Here is a 19,069-nt window from a genome sequence, read left to right on the forward strand (position 1 = left end):
TCCAGCCTAATCTGGGACACTTCACTCTTAGTATGTGTTTCATAAATATGAAATGATTATATTTGTCTTGATTTTCATTATGAAACTGTTCTGAGCTGGATTTTTGTCTCTGCTCTCTTCCCCATCACACTGGGGTGTGAGAGAGTGACTGCTGGTGACCAGCTGGGGTCCAGCCGTGGCCCTGGGGCACCTCTGACAAGAGGAAAAGTGTGAGCAAAACCTCAGCTCTGGGAATGAGGAGAGCACACTGCAGGCTGCTCAGGGAAATGGGAAGCAAGGTCTCCAGGAAAATGTTTTTGCACCTGCTGGGGTCCAACAGTGCTGCTCACTTTTGAAACGTCACCTCCCAAGGGCATAGGAGCAGGCAATACCCAAATGTCAGAAGACATCCAGGCCAGGCAGAAGGCTGGCTTGCCTGAGCAAACATCTTCTCTGGGAAAGAAGATGGAAAAGGAAGCTGTGTACCCAGTTGACTCCAGGTCAGAAGAAGAATACAGAGATGCTGATTGCAAGTGTAGGGAGCAATGTGATGTGGTGAAAGCTCAGCTGGAGATTAAGGTGGCTACAAATGTGGGGCACGATAAAAGAGTATTCTTAAATATATTAATGGCAAAAACATTGTGGAAATAACATCAGCACCTTCCAGGGTGTGGAGGGTTACCTCACAAACAGGGACAGAGACACAGTACAGGTGTTTCATGCATTCTTTGCCTCTGTCTTCAACACTCACTCCACCCGTCCCAGTGAAAAACATGGATTAACCCATTGGACACTTCAGAGCCCAGAACAGTGCAAGCCCTGCTCAGCAACAATGTGCTATCCACCTCATATCCCCGTGCTATCCACCACATTCCCATCCTGAATCCAAACCCAGCTCTGTGCCACTTACTGAGTAGAAAAGAACCCTATCCCAGTCAAATCCAGACCAGTGCAAACACTCACACAGCTCTTGGGGAAAATCCTAATTTATTTAACACCTCCTGCTCCTCAGATCTGACCTGCCACCACATACACATTCCTCATGTTTGGTGGCCGTCTTGGGGCAGCTTCCCGGAGATGGAGGAACCTCCTGGGTCTCTTGGGGCTCGTCTCTGCCACCAAGCAAGGAGTGTTCCCAGTTTTTACAGCCGGCACAGCATCCTGGGAGCCATGGGGTGACAGCTGGGGGCTCCAGGATACTTGCTGCTGCACCACTTGCTCCTCCTGAGAATGCTTCACAGGATCGGGCTGCGCTGCCATTTCTCCTTCTGGGCTTTCCCTGGCCACGTCAGTGCTGAGGAATGCGCCGGGGTGGTTGATGTCCTTGGCTCCAAGGGAGCTGGCAGAGCTGTCCATGGAGTAACTGCTGTACTCAGAATAGCAGGTCTCACTGAGCCTCGGGGAGGGAGGAAGGCTTTGATGACTGAAGCTCTCTGAGGGAACAAAGACTCCTGGAAGGTGCTGATTTTCCAAGGGCTGAAGGTTTTCATAAACAGGGAGGCTTTCAGACAGAGGGAGGCTCTCAGAGGGCTGGAAGCTTTCGGAGGGTGTGGAAGGTCTTGAAAGGTCGAGGCTCTCAGAAGGTTGCAGGCTCTCACAGATGGGGAGGCTCTCAGCAGGAAGAAGGCTCTCGGAATCAGGGAGACATTCAGAGGGAAGAAGGTTCTTGGAATCGGAGAGGCTCTCGAAGGGATGCAGGTTGTCACAGACAGGGAAGTTCTCAGAGGGAAGAAGGTTCTCGGAGACGGGGAGGTTCTCAGAGGGAAAAAGGTTCTCGGAGACGGGGAGGCTCTCAGAGGGAATAAGGTTCTTGATGACAGGGAGGTTCTCAGAGGGAACAAGGTTCTCGGAGATGGGGAGGCTCTCAGAGGAAGGCAGGCTGTAGGCAGGAGGGAGGCTCTCGGCAGGCTGGAAGCTTTCACAGAGAACAGAAGCTCTTGGAGGGTCAATTCCTTCAGAGCAACACATGTTCTCTGAGATAGGCAGCCTCTCAGAGGGAGAGAGCCCCTTGGAAGGAGGTAGGCTGCCAGATTGCTGGAAGCTTTCACAGAGAACAGAAGCTCTTGGAGGGTCAATTCCTTCAGAGCAACACATGTTCTCTGAGATAGGCAGCCTCTCAGAGGGAGAGAGCCCCTTGGAAGGAGGTAGGCTGCCAGATTGCTGGAAGCTGTCACAGAGAACGGAAGCTCTTGGAAGGTCAATTCCTTCAGAGCAACACACATTCTCTGAGATAGGCAGCCTCTCAGGGGGAGAGAGCCCCTTGGAAGGAGGTAGGCTGCCAGATTGCTGGAAGCTGTCACAGAGAACGGAAGCTCTTGGAAGGTCAATTCCTTCAGAGCAACACATGTTCTCTGAGATAGGCAGCCTCTCAGGGGGAGAGAGCCCCTTGGAAGGAGGGAGGCTCTCAGATTGCTGGATGCTGTCCCAGAGAACGGAAGCTCTTGGAAGGTCAATTCCTTCAGAGCAATGCTTGTTCTCTGAGACAGAGAGGCTCTCAGCAGGAGAGAACCCCTTGGAAGGAGGGAGGTTCTCAGAGTGCTGGAGCTTCTCGCATGGCTGGAGGCTGTCAGAGGCAGTGGAGGCTCCCGGCAGGATGGCAGATCTCTGACAGCCTGATGTTCTCTTGTGGGTGAAGGATCTCCGATGGAAGGAAATCCTTGAAAGGGTGGGAGCTCTCCCAGGGATGCAGATCCTAGGTGTGAGCAGCCTCTTGAAGCGACGGAGGCTTCTGGAAGAGCTGCACGAGCCACAGCAGGGCAGGTGGCCTCGCTTCACCAGCTTCTCCAGTTGTGCCCACAACACCTTCCACATCCCAGAATAAAGTGGCCCACGTGTCCCATGGCATGCCCACAGCAACAGCATAATTTCCTGCAGCTGCTGGGCCACAGCCAGGCAGGGGCCACAGCTGCAGGGGCTGTGCAGGGGGCTGGCGGGAGCACATGGCCGCTTGCCAGGGGTCACCCGAGGCCTGGAGCACCTGGGAGCCACAGGGGCTCCTCGGCTCCTCCGTGAGCCTCTGGGCAGAACCCCAGCATGCTTACGATTCTTTACGACACTTCCATGCTGCCTCCATGGCATCCAGTGGCCAACGGCCCACCAGATAGCCACAGCAGCCAGCAGCAGGAAAAGTGCAGACATGACGACACCGACGGCGCTCATGGCTCCAGGGCGTAGCATCGCGACTGCACTGGCAGCTGCGCCTGCTGGCCCCTCTTATATAGCTGAGGCACGGCTTTGTGACCTCACAGTGCCGTGGGCCAGCAGAGCCCTGTGACATCCCAGCCCTGCCTGACGCCGGTGCTCAGCCCCTTTGTGCCGTCACAGCCCTGCCTCCCTCAGGGATCTGTGAACGTGGCTCATCCCTGAAGATGCCCATGGTCAGAAAAAGTGTGGAAGTCAAAACAGGAGCTCAGCCTGTTGCAGTGAAGCATTCCCTGGAGCATGAGGCACATCAGAAGGGATTCTTGGTGCCACCAGTGTTCTCCCCATGGCTCCCTGGACAATGCAGAAGTGACGATAGGAAACACCCACTACTCTGTGCCTGAGAAGATTATCCAGAGACAAAGGGAGTTAAAGCTTCTTTATCTCTTGGGAGCTCTCCAGACATGGCTGTTGAGGGCTAGGAAGAGGTTTCTGTTAGCAGCTCAACAACTTCTGCAATGCCTCTGTTCTACAGAAATCAGGATTTCCCAAGGAGTGCTCCTGGTGCTCCCAGTGCTCTGGTTTTGACTGGGATAGGGTTCAGGACTTCCCAATAGCTGGCACATGCTGGGTTGGGATTCATGATGGGAATGCTGTGGATCACACAGGGGTGGTTTGGTTTCTGCTGAGCAGGGCTTGCCTACCTCAAGGACTTTGCAGTGTCCCATGGGACAATACATGTTTGCCACTGGGAATGGAGGGATGCGTGTTGAAGACAGAGGCAAAGAATGCACTAAACACCTGTAAGAATGCATTTAACACCTGTACAGTGTCTCTGTCCTTGTTAGTGAGGTCACCGTCTACACTCTGGAAGAAGCTGATGTTATTTCCACACTCTCTTTTTACCTTTAATATATTTGACAATTCTCTTTTTATTGTGCCCCACAAAACCAATTAAATTCCTTTTGAAAAGTAAATAGATGGTGAACAGTGTCAATCCTTTCTGGAAACAGACAGCATGAGAAGAGATGTTTTAGGGCTGGAGGCTTCTACCAGGGAAAGGTGAATCTGGACTGGATTAAAAGATTTGGAATAAATGTAATTAAATGACAAAGGGCTTGGCAAGAGAGAGACTTTTGATATCAAAGTTGGGTGGGAAGGGAATTTAAAGCTCATCCCATTCCAACCCCCTGCCATGGGCAGGAACACCTTCCACTGGACCAGGTTGCTCCAAGTCCTGTCCAGCATGGCCTACAACACTTCCAGGGATGGGGCAGCCACAGCTTCTCTGGGAAACCTGTGCCTCACCACCTTCACAGGGAGGAATTTCTCCCCACTATTCAATGTAAGTCCACTCTCCTTCAGTTTAAGATTGTCAGGTTGAAAGGAAGAATTTAGAAAGCCCACCAGCAGGTCTGAGCTCCAGGTCCCACCACCATCCCACCAGTGGGCCCTGAGCTCCAGGTGCCACCATCCAGGTGCTCACAGCTATTTCCACCACAAGTGATGCTGTTCCATTCCCAGAGCAAGAAGTGATCCTGGGAGACCAACCACCCTTCAAGGAATCATCAGCTTAACAAGATCTTCTGGGCTTTGCCAAGAAAGTTTCCTAATCATCAAGGAAGCTTCTCAGAGGGCTTTTAAACAACTTCTGTCATCCTTCTTAATGAGCCACAAGAGACTAATTAGCAAGGGGAAACCATGGAGAAACTTTCTTCCTTGTTAAAGACAAAGTGAACTTCTCCAGCTGCTTTGTTTGCCACATCCAGGAGACAAAGAGCTGCAGGGTCAGTGTGGTGGGATTGTGACTGTGTGGAGGGACCTTAAAACTCATCCCATTCCAACCCACTTCCAAGGGCAAGGATGCTTCCCACTATCCCAGGCTGCTCCAAGCCCTGTCCAACCCAGCCTGGAACTCTTCCAGGGATCCAGGGACAGCCACAGCTTCTCTGGGCAACCTGTGCCAGGGCCTCCCCAGCCTCACAATAGGGAAAAATTTCTTCTCCATGCCCAATCTAAATGCTCTGAATTTCTTCTCCATACCCAATCTAAATGCTCTGTCAGTGTGTAGCTATTTCCCCTCATCCTGTCACTCCAGACCCTTGCCCAGAGTCCCTCTGCAGCTCTCCTGGAGCCCCTTTAGGCTCTGCAAGAGGCTCTCAGCTCTCACCCCTGAGATGAAATTCCCACCTACAGGCTGAACCCAGACATGGGTTACTGCTGGCTTAGCAGTTGAACTCCATGATCTTAGAGGGCTTTTCCAGCCAAAATAATTCAGGGATGCTGTAAATGCTTCTACCCCATAGTTGCTGCTGGTCAGCATTCCTGCCTCTCCTGTGAGCTTCTGGCCTCAGCTTCACTGTAGATCCCACCATTTGTTCTTCCTTCCTTCCTTCCTTCCTCTGTGCCTCATGATTTATTTTAGAGGGGAAACCACACAATTACCCAAAACTAAGCAAAACCAATTTAATAATAAAACCAAAATATGATCCAAATGACAGGATAGAGAGCAGTGGTGGGAAATTCCACCAGAAACTATGGCAGATGCCAGATGATGACTCTCTGCTCCCTGAGCATGCTTGGGCCTTGAGTTTGGTCACTGTCCACTCTGTGGTGGCACACAGGAAATTTCCCTTGGAAATTAATGACTTTGGAAATAGCTGCATTAAGGAAGAGACTTGCACTGGTAAATAAATGCCACTACTTTCAGGAAGTTCAATGGAAGCGTGAGGTTTTATGTCCCACTTCTTTGTATAGATGTAATTATATATATATGCAGATTTATGTGTAGAAAGTCTTAATATATACATTTCTTTATCTATATAAAGAAAACTTGTATTTAATTTTTTTCTCAAAAATATATCTAATCTTAAAATATTTAAATTAATCTCCTGAAATATATAATTTGTCTTTTGGTATTAAAAAGAGAAATTGGTCTCTTGGTATTAAAAAGTCAGGTGATGGTCAAGTTAAGACCAGTGGGACACAAATCCATTGAATGGCTTCTCAAAATATTAATCAGATATTAAATATTTTTCAAATATTTTTAAAAATTATTTAATATCTTATCACCAAACAATGGTTGTAAGGCCCTGGAAGAAGGACAGTTACTCTGGGGTTTATGGTTTAAGTGTCTTAATGTTTTCTTAATACTTATGGAGGTTTGATGTTTTAAATAAAACATTAAAATAATCTTTCATTGCCGGCAGCGAGGGAAGTAAGATGACAACTCAATATGAGTGATAAGCAAGCTCCGTTTATTTCACTGTATGCATGGCTCATATACTGTTACAAATGCTTATACTTACTACTCACTATTTCATTGGTTAAGCACAAAGGTTACAATCTGCATACCATTGCATTCCATCCTCACAATTTCAGGGTTCCTCCTCATTTTTCTTAATCTCAAGTTTTTCTACGGTACTCTTCCCACAGTACTTTCCCAGAGCTCAAGGGCACTCTGTCCTTGGGCTCCTGCCCTGTCAGCATTTATCTTACTGCTGCATCCTGTATGGCTTCCTTCAGCTAGCACTGGCTTTGCTCACACAAGCCCTCTAAGGATCCGTGACCGTGGTCTTGAAGCCATCCCTCAACATTTCATTTTATTTAAAGCAAAGGTGTACAATCTTCCCTGCACCTAAATTAAGCAATGCCATGAGTAGGACAGTTACAGAGGATCAGAAGGGTGGGAGAACAGCAGGAGTTACACACAGAGGTCCCAGTTCATGGTCCTGATCACAGAGTCTGGGAATTGGTTAGGCTGGAAAAGTCCTCTAGGATCACCAAGTCCAACCATTCCCCCAGCACTGCCAAGGCCCCCACTAATCCATGTCACCAGGTGCCACATCCACACAGCTCTTAAATCCCTCCAGGGATGGGGATTCCACCACTGCCATGGGCAGCCTGTTCCAGGGCTGGACAGCCTTTTCCATGGAGGATTTTTCCCTCTATCCAAGCCAAACCTCTGCTGGTGCAACTTGAGGACTTTGTCTCCACATCTGGGGACATGAGTTGAGGACATTTGGGGTCACTGCCATGGGGGTCAGCAGAGCCAAAAAGAGAGGAACAGGAGCATGAACAGCTCAGGGGGATTTATTCAGGCAACTGAATTAAATATTAACCAGGGAATTACCAATAGGCTTTGGGGACAAAGGATTCAGCTGACTGACCCTGAGTGCCTGTGAATTGTGTGTCATTAATGAATCAGCAAACTACATTGATCCTGGTTTGATTTAACCTAACTGAGGAGTTTCTCCTCCATCCCTAGTTATTCCATCTCTCTAGGAGAGCCCCATCACTCTGGATTTCAGCATGGACCTGGCACAGGGTGAGAAAATACACTAATTTGGGGGATTTTCGCTTTTTTTCACATATGCAGTGTTTGTGCACCAAAACATTAACACCAAATCTGTCACAGAATCTAGGAATGGTTTGGGTTGGAAGGGACCTTAAGGCTCATCCAGTTCTGCTGCCCTGCCAAGAGGAAGGACACCTTCCACTAGACAAGGCTGCTCCAAACCTCATCCAAACACCCAAATTGGAGTGAAAAAGTTCCTCTCAGCTGATATGGAATCAACCAGCACACCATCTAAGTCAAAGTGCAAAAGACACCGAAAATGTCCCTCTGAGATATTTAACAAACCTCCCAGGATATCACCAGCATCTCCATTTTGTTTAGTCATTATGTTACAACATCCAAGCTTATTTTATGTCCCTGAGTCTTCTCAAAGCCTCCTTCACCTCCTGGTTCCTCAGGCTGTAGATCCAGGGGTTCAGCATGGGGGTCACCATGGTATAGAGCACAGCAGCCCATTTATCTCCTGTTCTGGAGGTGTGTGACTTGGGGATTAAGTACATGAAAATCAATGCCCCATAGAAGGTGGTGACAGTGATGAGGTGGGAGGCACAGGTGGAGAAAGTTTTGCGCTTGCCCTGGGCTGATCTAATGCTCAGGATGGTGGAGATGATGGCCACATAGGACACCAGGACCACCAGGATGCTGGGAACACCAAACACATATGCTGAAGTCCTCAGGATGATGAGGCTGTAGATGTTGTTAGAGGTGGAGAGTGAGATCAGCAGGGAAATGTCACAGAAGAACAGATGGATGGCACTGGAGCCACAGAAGAACAAGCTGGACATGCCGATGGTTTGTGCCACACCGTTGGTCAGCCCCAGGAGGTAGCACCCGGTGACCAGGCGGAAGCAGCGCTCTGGGGACATGACAAGTGGGTAGAGCAGGGGGTGGCAAATGGCCACATATCGATCATAGGCCATTGTGGCCAGCAGAGAGCACTCACTGATCACTAAAAAGGCAAAACTGGACACCTGAGCCATGCACCCAGCATAGTTGATTCCCTCCTTCCTCAACAAAACCCCAACCAACATCCTGGGGGTGACAAGGGTGGAAGTGCAGAGGTTCACAAATGCCAGGTTGCCCAGGAAATAATACATGGGGGAGCGGAGCACGGGACTGACTCTGATCAAGGCAATCATCCCCAGGTTTCCCAGGATGGTGACAAGGTAGATGAGCAGGAACAGCAGGAATTGGGCAACCTGAGTCGCTGGGTCCTCGGTGAACCCTGCCAAGATGAACTCTGTTGCTTGGGTGCAATTCCATCCTGACATTCCTTCAAAGGGTGTTCTCTCTGTGAACTCCTTGCTGGACATTTCTTCCAGGAGGAAAACCCTCTTTCCGGTGGGATTTGCTTGGAGATAACCCTACAGGATCTAAAGTGAGAGTTTAGGTACAGATCAATTAGAAAAACCTGGGCAGAAGTCAAGGCACAGTTAGGGAGAAGCTGTAGGTTACACAACCCTGAGTAGCTTTACCTTGGTGCTGCCTTTCATCCCCTGTGTGTGTTCACTCTGGGACTTTGAGATCATCCAGCACAACCTGTAACATGGAGAAACCCAATAAAACCTGTAAAAGACAGCACAGAACTGATTATTCATCCTTGTGTTGGCATCTTCCAAACACCTGCTTTGTCTGTCTTTTCTACAGAATCCCAGAAGTGTTTGGGTTGGAAGATGTCGCTGTTGAGCAGCTAGCAGAGTAATGAATGCACCAGTTCTCAGTGGCAAGAAGGAATGACCTTTATTGTTTTGATTTCATCACATATATAGAGTTCTCAAAAGTCACCCAGATTGGTCAGTCAGAAGCCTTCCCCCAGGCCTGATTGGCCAGGCCTGCACTGTCCAAGTTCTGGGACACTGTTCCAACCACATCCAAACTTTATCTTTATTTATAAAACACAAGAAAGTTTCTCATGGGAAAAACCTGTGCTAGCCACAGGAAGGGATCTTGCAGACCATCTCATTCCACCCCCACTCCATTTGCAGGGACATGTTCCATTAGACCAGGTTGCTCCAAGCCCCCTCCAACCTGGCCTTGAACACTTCCAGGGATCCAGGGACATCCAAAACTTCCTGACTATGAAGCCTCCCCTCCCTCATGGACACACTCTTTTGGCTCCAAAAGATTCTCCCAGCTCTTTGCCCTGGTCCTGCAGCCCTCAAATGAAAATGTGCAACACCCAAAGCTCAGCAACCTCCTCCTGAAAGCATTTTCTTGGGGAAAATAGTTTAAAAATCACCTTTTGGATGTGCCTTATATCAGCAATGGTAAGATCCACAAGTGTTCCTTACAGGAAATATTGCAGTCCTCATCCAGGAGCCCTTTGTGGTCAGTGAGGAGAAGTTTCCAGAGCAAGCATTCCAAAGGGGTCTCCTCACCACACACCTGCTGTGCATCACCTGGATTTGGTGATAAGTCCTGAGTACGATGAGGAACTGGAGCCCCGGAGCCTCCAGGCAGGACCTGAGATGAAAATTGAAGGTGTTTCTTCTTGGCAAGAGAAAACAAGAGGAGATGGGTGGCTCAGCATGCGCTGTCCTGGCTCATGGCTCTCCAGGATGATCTTCTCCTACATCTCTGCACTCTCTGCTTTCCTCCTGGTGCTCTTGGAGGTGAATGTTAGGTGCACCTGCCTGGAACTCCGGAAAGGAGTCTGAAAATATATCCTTTGTCAGCAAACACCTTTGTTATTCCATGCAATTTGGGGATTTGGGGACTCTTGGAGCCCCAAGAGAGTGACAAAGCCCGAAGTGGGTTGTTATCTCTTCTCTGAGATTCTGAATTTCAAGGCAATTGCCCAGAGGAGATGATCTCACCTCGAGGGAGCTGCAGGGCTTTGGGGTTTCTCCAGAGCAACCACAGAGCAACACTGCACCTGTTGTGTCCAATTTTTGTGCACTTTTGGAGATTTTTGAGCTCCACAAATGCCATGTTTGGCCTTGTAACACTAGGGAGCTGAGGGGGACCTCACTGGTGGGGCACAGTCCCATGGAAGCTGGTAGCCATCAGCAGTTCCAGGCACCAGAGATGATGAACCACCTTTCTACCCATTCTAAATTCCTTATGCCCAAACCACAGCTCACCTGTCCCATCTCTGGAAGTGTTCAAGGCCAGGCTGGAGCAACTTGATCTAGTGGGAGATGTCCCTGCCCATGGCAGGGGTGTGGAACAAGATGAGCTTTCAGGTCTCTTCCAAACCAAACCATTCCAGGATTCTATGAAGACTGGCTGCAAGAATCCAGGAGAATCACAGAATATGCTGAGTTGGAAGGGATTCACAAGGATCACAGAGTCCATCTCTCAGCCCCACACAGCACCATCCCCAAGAGTCACACCATGTGCCCAAGAGCATTGTTCAAATCACTCCTTTGAGCTCTGCCAGGCTTGGTGCAGTGCCCACTGCCCTGGGGATCCTGTTCCAGTGCCCAACCACCCTCTGGAGGAAGAACCTCTTTCTAATATCCACCCTAAGCCTCCCCCAACTCAACTTCAGGCCATTCCTCTTCTAAGCATGCTTCCCTGTAAAAATAGCCAATTTCATCCCTTCCTCCTTTATTCCTTGTATACAATCTCACAAAGAACACTACTGACCTTTGGGTCGTGGCCAATCATTTTCTGTAGGACATTCAGTGTCACACCCCTGAGCAGCCCAAGCAGACAAATCAGGGTTGTGAACAGTATTTCACAACCCTTGTCACAGCCAAGCACTGGAGAGCCCCTGCCAGAACTGGGAATTCCTGCAGGTTAATCCACCCACAGGCAAAGAGGCTTCGGACTGTGCTGGGACAGAGCCCAGCTTGGACAGTGTGCAATAAACAAGATCACACAACTTCCAGTGTGGGAACATCTGGCTTCAGCCTCCTCCTGGGTTTCTCCCAAAGCCTGGCCAGGGCTCAGGGAGCATCCCAGGGAGTTGCCTTAGACCATGGACCTCCCAACAAGTCCCCAGGGCTCATTTCAGGGCCTTGTCCAGCTTCTCAGTACAGAAAGGTCAATATACGTTTTGTTAATGAGCAGATACTGAGATCCTTGCAGTAATGATCCTGTACATTTCATTAATGAGAGAACACACATACACCACCTAGTTTGAAGGTTCACCCAGAGCTCAACTTCAGCTCAAGGCTGTTGCTCAGGCCTCAGTATTTCAGTAAGTCACAAGCTGTTTGAACCTCTGCAGAAAGCTTGCTCACATCTGCTGTGGAACCACACTTCAGGCAGCATTTCCTCTGCCCATTCCAGAGGATAATTAGCTGCCATAACAGAGTAATGACTGATCCTGGAATTACAGAAAGCAGGGAGACGAAGGATGCTTTTACTTCCACCCAGAAAGTCAAAGGATATCAAAAAATCATTAGGTGTACACCTGAGCAATTTCCTAAGCAGAACCAGGACATAAGATGACAGTCACTCCTGACTTCCAAGGCAGTGCCTGGAGCTCTGGCACTCAGCTTTAGTCCTTGTCTTGGACAGCAAGGCAATCCAAGGGACAGAAATCCAGGCTCCTGCTGCTTCTTCAAGGAGCTACCAAACAGCACTATTCTGGCTGGACACAGCAGCAAAACCAGCACACCCTTCCTTGGGCAAAACTCAAGCTATTGTGAAGCTAGGAACACAAGACAACCTTCCCTTTCCACTGAAGGATATTGATCCAGCTCTTCTGACATGTGGACATTTGAGACAGCAACCTGTAACACCTTGTGAAATCAAATCACATGTCCAGATGTTTTCCAGCTTGTGTCATTCAGCTCCTCACTTACCATTCACAGTCTTCTGACAAGTGTATGCAGATGCTTTGCTTCTATCAAAAGTATTAACATCAGCACATTTCTATGTTTCAACAAATCTCTGTCTTGGTTTGAAAGACAGTTGCCTGCTAAGAGAGGTGGAACCCTCCCTTAGGACAGAGAATGTGATCTCCCTTCCCTCCGAATTATTTTAATTTTGAAATCAAGGGCTTTCAGGGAAAGGTATGGGAAAAGGAATAACAGTTCTTTACTAGTATTTATAAACAAGTAATAACAATAATAGCAACCACAAAAAGAACCAGAAAACCAATAGCAGATGACTTTTTGAGCTGCCAAGCCCTTTCCCTTGGGGTGTAATCACTGTCGTGAGCAGCAGGGCCGCTGTTGAGCTCCCAGCCGGGCAGGGCAGGTGCGATGACTGCTGAGCGGCTGCAGGTGGCGCTGTGGCACAGGGTCAGGTCAGCCTCAGGCAGCTGGTGATGGCGGAGGGCTGAGAAGAAAGCAGGCAGGCAGGCAGCCTGGAGCGACGAGCAGGGCGGCAGGGGGGCAAGGGCTGGCTCTCCCCGGCTAGCCAGCGAGGCAGCAAGGACTCTGCAGTCATGGCAGACGCCGTGGTCTCATGTGATGGAAGCAGGGTGGGTGGCAGGGACAGCCGGACTCCCCGGCAGCTGCTGCGAGAAACACATCCGGGAAAACGTGCGCTTCCCAGTGGGAAAGAGGTTGAATCAAAGCTCACCCAGTCAGGGGGAGAAGACAGAGCACAGTTGGATCTCCCGCAGTTGCAGCCAGAAGCGAAGAGCAGTCCCTTTCCTCCAGGTGTCCGACGGAACAAGTGCCAGTCTCAAACGGCTGGCTGCTTCCTTCCCCTGCCCCACCTAGCACAATCTTTTGTCTCTTACAAAAGACTTGATGTCTCTAATCACCCAATTATTTGTTGCTTAGTAACAGGGTTGGAGAAAAAATTCCAATGCCCCCCAACCTCCAACAATCTCTCATCAAATCATCTTGTTTTTTTGACACAAAAACCTCATGTGAAAAATGTTACCATGTTTTCCTATTCAGACTTATTTGGAAGTATTTGAGAAAATCATGATCTCGTAGGGACTCACAGAAACTCTCCCAACTCCATTTGCTGCTTCTCCTTCTGCCTGGGCCCAAAGACATTCTGGGTCTACCTTTGCCTGAAACCGCAGGAGAAGAAAGTGCAATTATTGCCATGAATAATTGCCACAGACTTTGGGTTCACTGCTGGGTTACATTTCTATTAGATTCTGTACATATAAGGATGGAGCTGTCACCCTGCTGAAGCTGGTTTGTCCATTCTCTGCTCTGCTCTCACAAACCTGTCCCTCTTTTGAGACAGACATAATGAGACACACACTTGTAATCCAGAGCCATAAGAAGTAAAGGTTTTTTATTATTCTCTGCTGCTGCTCTTATACCTCTTCACAGTTACTGTGGTTATTAAGATTGGCTGCTAGCAAACAATGACAAGGCAGTCTAACAGACAATGACCATTCAGGCAACAATACAATTAGCTATACAAGCAAAAGTATAGTTAGTTACATACTATATGCAATTCCCTTATTGTACACAATTCATGTTTCAAAATAAGAACATCTTCTCCTGGTGTTCAGAATAATTTCTTTCATTGATTATAATCCTGCTTTTCACTGTGGGTTTCATTGTGGCTGCAAAATCTCACGGGTAAATTCCGACTAGTGTGAGGCAGGGCTGCGATGTCACAGGGCTCTGCTGGCCCACGGCACTGTGAGGTCACAAAGCCGTGCCTCAGCTATATAAGAGGGGCCAGCAGGCGCAGCTGCCAGTGCAGTCGCGATGCTACGCCCTGGAGCCATGAGCGCCGTCAGTGTCGTCATGTCTGCACTTTTCCTGCTGCTGGCTGCTGTGGCTATCTGGTGGGCCATTGGCCACTGGATGCCATGGAGGCAGCATGGAAGTACCATAAAGAATCGTAAGCATGCTGGGGTTCTGCCCAGAGGCTCACGGAGGAGCCGAGGAGCCCCTGTGGCTCCCAGGTGCTCCAGGCCTCGGGTGACCCCTGGCAAGCGGCCACGTGCTCCCGCCAGCCCCCTGGACAGCCCCTGCAGCTGTGGCCCCTGCCTGGCTGTGGCCCAGCAGCTGCAGGAAATGATGCTGTTGCTGTGGGCATGCAATGGGACACGTGAGCCACTTTATTCTGGGATGTGGAAGGTGTTGTGGGCACAACTGGAGAAGCTGGTGAAGCGAGGCCACCTGCCCTGCTGTGGCTCGTGCAGCTCCTCCAGGAGCCTCCGTCGCTTCAAGAGGCTGCTCACACCTAGGATCTGCATCCCTGGGAGAGCTCCCACCCTTTCAAGGATTTCCTTCCGTCGGAGATCCTTCACCCACAAGAGAACATCAGGCTGTCAGAGATCTGCCATCCTGCCGGGAGCCTCCACTGCCTCTGACAGCCTCCAGCCATGCGAGAAGCTCCAGCCCTCTGAGAACCTCCCTCCTTCCAAGGGGTTTTCTCCTGCTGAGAGCCTCTCTGTCTCAGAGAACAAGCATTGCTCTGAAGGAATTGACCTTCCAAGAGCTTCCGTTCTCTGGGACAGCATCCAGCAATCTGAGAGCCTCCCTCCTTCCAAGGGGCTCTCTCCCCCTGAGAGGCTGCCTATCTCAGAGAACGTGTGTTGCTCTGAAGGAACTGACCTTCCAAGAGCTTCCGTTCTCTGTGAAAGCTTCCAGCCTGCCGAGAGCCTCCCTCTTGCCTGCAGCCTACCTTCCTCTGAGAGCCTTCAGGAGTCTGAGAACCTTATTCACTCTGAAAGCCTCCTGGATTCTGAGACCCTTATTCCCCCTGAGAGCCTCCCCCTCTCCGAGAACCTTCTTCCCTCTGAGAACCTCCCTGTCTGCGACAACCTGCATCCCTTCGAGAGCCTCTCCAATTCCAAGAACCTTCTTCCCTCTGAGAGCCTCCCTGATTCCGAGAGCCTTCTTCCTGCTGAGGGCCTCTCCATCTGTGAGAAACTTCATCCCTCTGAGAGCCTCGACCCTTCAAGACCTTCCACACCCTCCGACAGCTTCCAGCCCTCTGAGATCCTCCCTCTGTCTGAAAGCTTCCCCGTTTATGAGAACCTTCAGCCCTTGGAAAATCAGCACCTTCCAGGAGCCTCCGTTCCCTCAGAGAGCCTCAGTCATCAAAGCCTCCCTCCCTCCCCGAGGCTCAGTGAGACCTGCTGGTCTGAGTACAGCAGTTACTCCGTGGACAGCTCTGCCAGCTCCCTTGGAGCCAAGGACATCAACCACCCCGGCGCATTCCTCAGCACTGACGTGGCCTGGGAAAGCCCCGAAGGAGAAATGGCAGCGCAGCCTGATCCTGTGAAGCATTCTCAGGAGGAGCAAGTGGTGCAGCAGCAAGTATCCTGGAGCCCCCAGCTGTCACCCCATGGCTCCCAGGACGCTGTGCCTGCTGTGCCAACTGGGAACACTCCTTGCTTGGTGGCAGAGACGAGCCCCAAGAGACCCAGGAGGTTCCTCAATCTCCGGGAAGCTGCCCCAAGACGGCCACCAAACATGAGGAATATGTATGTGGTGGCAGGTCAGATCTGAGGAGCAGGAGGTGTTAAATAAACTATGATTTCTCCCAAGAGCTGTGTGAGTGTTTGCACTGGTCTGGATTTGACTGGGATAGGGTTCCTTTCTACTCAGTAAGTGGCACAGAGCTGGCTTTGGATTCAGGATGGGATGTGGTGGATAGCACAGGGAGGCTTTGGCTGTTGCTGAGCAGGGCTTGCACTGTTCTGGGCTCTGAAGTGTCCAATGGGTTAATCCATGTTTTTCTCTGGGAAGGGTGGAGTGAGTGTTGAAGACAGAGGCAAAGAATGCATGAAACACCTGTACTGTGTCTCTGTTCCTGTTTGTGAGGTGACCCTCCACACCCTGGAAGGAGCTGATATTATTCCTACAATGTTTTGGTCATTAATATATTTAAGAATACTCTTTTACCACGTGCAGAGCCTTTTGCAAACACAGCCTTCTCACAGAGCCAGCAGCTGGCTGTCATCCTGTCTTTTAAATGGTAAATAAAGATCTGGGAACAAATCACTGTGACTGCCACTACACAATCCAGTGCTCCAGTGAGCCAATTCTTGTCTTGATAAGGTGCTTCCAGCTATACTTTATACTCTGTTAGAGCAACAGTTACTGTGCATTTGCCTTATGTCACTTTAACCCCTAGAATGACGCAAGGAGCCTTGGCAGGAGCAGGGATACAAAGGGAACCGGAGAGGACAGGGCTGACCCCACTTGTCAGGATAAGGTGCAGCCAGGGACTGCCCCCCTGACCACTTACTGAGCCCAAGAACAGCTGTAGCAGGCAATGTCAAACTCCCTCCTCAGTTTCTTCATTAGAAGTAATATTTGCATGGTAGTAAAATAATATCTCTAACCCTTAGTCAGTTCCTAGTTTAGGACACAGTCAGAATCTGATCAAAACCTTTGTAGATGTCAATCCAGCAACAGAATTTTTCCCTTTACTGATTGTTGATCAGGTCCTTAATCTCACTGAGATGTGTCTGGATCTGACTGTCCACCTGTTAAGCCCTGGACACTGAGATCCACTGGTTTAACTCAGGGTTCTATTGCTCTCTCTTAGAGCAAAGGAGAAATCCCCACCAGATATAGGCAAGAGGTGAAAATCACACTACAGCTTACTGGCAAGAATAGCAAAAGCAGAAGCTCAAAAATCAACCATCTTTGGCAAAGAATGAAATACAACACAGAATTCAACATTCTACTACTTATCCTAGCAGTACTCAGTGTTAATTTAGCATTTACCTAGCATAAACTTAGCCCAACTGGGAAAAACCTTGAGATGTATGAAATGCTATTTTCCCCAAAGGTCCAGGCAAAGAGGAGTAGGTGTCTTGGTTTGAAAACAAACCAGTGGGAGATCACAAGTCAAGATTGAAATTAAAAATAAGTGAAATAATACAAGGAAAAGCACTGACAAAGTCAGATACAACCTAACACCCTGTTAGGGTGGTGGTAGCAGTCCAACTGAAGTAGTTCAGTTGAAGCGGTGATCCTGTGAAGGTCTAGTCTCCAGCTGAAGATCCAGTGGTAGCTCTCGTCCTCTGGGAACCCAGTAGACAGGGCTAGCTCAGGCAGTTCTAAGGCCAGGTTATATCCAGGTGGGAACACCTGGCTCCTCCCTCCTCGGCAGAGCATCTCACAATGGGATGAGATAAGTCCATGAGTCACACGGTGGGTCCCTGATGGCCCAGTGCCTGTCATGCGGGGTGGGTCGTTAACAGCTGATAATAGCTAACGGATGGCCCATTGCCTGTCATCCGGAGTGGGTGATAGCAGCTAATGGCCCACAGCTGGTGGTAATAGAATACTTAACTACATCAATATTGCAACTTAGGACATTATCCACCCCTTATTCTATTACCATCTACACAGTTCTCACTTAAGATAAGGTCTCTTTGTGGGACACAACGGGTTTCTCTATCTGCCTGCATCACCCACCAAGTATAACCAGGTCCTTGGGCAAAAACCACTCCACGGATGGGTTTGCCTTTCTCTGAGGTGGGACTAATTCAAACAGTCTTTCCTAAAAAACCTCTTACGTGTACCACAGGGACTTTATCTCCATCCACTGTGTGCAAAGGTTCAGACTCGGCAGGACTGGCTCGATTGATAGAACTCCTTGTGTTAACCATCCAGGTGGCCTTTGCTAAGTTCAGTTCTCAATTTTTGAAGGTTCTCCTGCCAAGTGCCTTCAAAGTTGTTTTAAGTAGTCTGTTGCACCGTTCAACTTTCTCGGCAGCTGGTGCATGATAGGGGATATGGTATATCTATTCAATTCCGTGTTCTCTAGCCCAGGTGCTTATGAGGTCATTTTTGAAATGGGTTTCATTGTTAGACTCGATTCTCTCAGGGGTACCATGTCTCTACAGGACTTGCTTTTCTAGACCCAAGATGGTGTTTTGGGTAGTAGCATGAGGCACAGGGTAGGTCTCTAACCATCCCGTGGTTGCTTCTATCATGGTTAGCACGTAGCGCTTTCCTTGGCGGGTTTGGGGAAGTGTGATGTAGTCAACTTGCCATACTTCCCCATACCTGTACTTTGACCATCGTTCACCATACTACAGAGGCTTCACCCGCTTGGCCTGTTTGATTGCAGCGCAAGTCTCACAGCTGTGGATGACCTGTGAGATGTTGTCTATGGTCAAGTCTACCCCTCGGTCACGAGCCTATCTGTATGTCGCATCCCTCCCTTGATGACCAGAGGCATCATGGGCCCAACGAGCTAGAAATAACTCTCCTTTGTGCTGCTAGTCTAGATCTACCTGTGACACTTCCACCTTGGCAGCTCGGTCCACCTGCTCGTTGTTACGATGCTCTTCATTAGCCCGACTCTTAGGTACATGTGCATCCACATGTCGAACTTTCACGGTCAGCTTTTCTGCCCGGGCGGCGATGTCCTGCCAAATCTCAGCGGCCCAGATGGGTTTTCCTCTGCGCTGCCAGTTAGCCTTTCTCCAGCGATCTAACCATCCCCACAGTGCATTGGCTACCATCCAGGAGTCGGTGTAGAGATAGAGCCTTGGCCATTTCTCTCGTTCAGCAATATCCAAAGCCAGCTGGATGGCTTTGAGCTCTGCAACCTGACTCGATCCACCTTGTCCCTCGGTAGCCTGTACAGCTTGTCGTGTGGGGCTCCATACTGCAGCTTTCCATTTCCGATCTGCGCCTACAATTCGGCAGGACCCATCGGTGAAGAGGGCATAGCGTCTTTCACTCTCCGGCAGCTCGTTATACGGGGGTGCTTCCTCAGCACGTGCTACTTGCTCCT

General features: G+C 49.6%; 2 protein-coding genes across 2 annotated transcripts in view; one reads left to right on the top strand and one right to left on the bottom strand.

Annotated features, from left to right (window-relative positions):
* LOC146436769 (proto-oncogene Mas-like) overlaps nt 1-19,069 on the top strand; it is a 107,991-nt gene that overhangs the window by 71,161 nt on the left and 17,761 nt on the right. The gene's annotated exons all lie outside the window — the stretch shown is intronic.
* Nucleotides 7,822-8,798, bottom strand: LOC146436775 (olfactory receptor-like protein COR4). Its single transcript, XM_085063899.1, has one exon. It carries the CDS (start codon nt 8,788-8,790, stop codon nt 7,822-7,824), a length of 969 nt encoding a protein of 322 aa, XP_084920025.1. The 5' UTR covers nt 8,791-8,798.

Source organism: Lichenostomus cassidix, chromosome 5, assembly GCF_008360975.1.
Source record: "Lichenostomus cassidix isolate B80296 chromosome 5, HeHo_3.0, whole genome shotgun sequence".
Classification (NCBI taxonomy): domain Eukaryota; kingdom Metazoa; phylum Chordata; class Aves; order Passeriformes; family Meliphagidae; genus Lichenostomus; species Lichenostomus cassidix.

Coding starts and splice junctions, on each gene's coding strand:
- LOC146436775 (XM_085063899.1), bottom strand. CDS start 8,790: ATGTCCAGCAAGGAGTTCACAGAGAGAACACCCTTTGAAGGAATGTCA.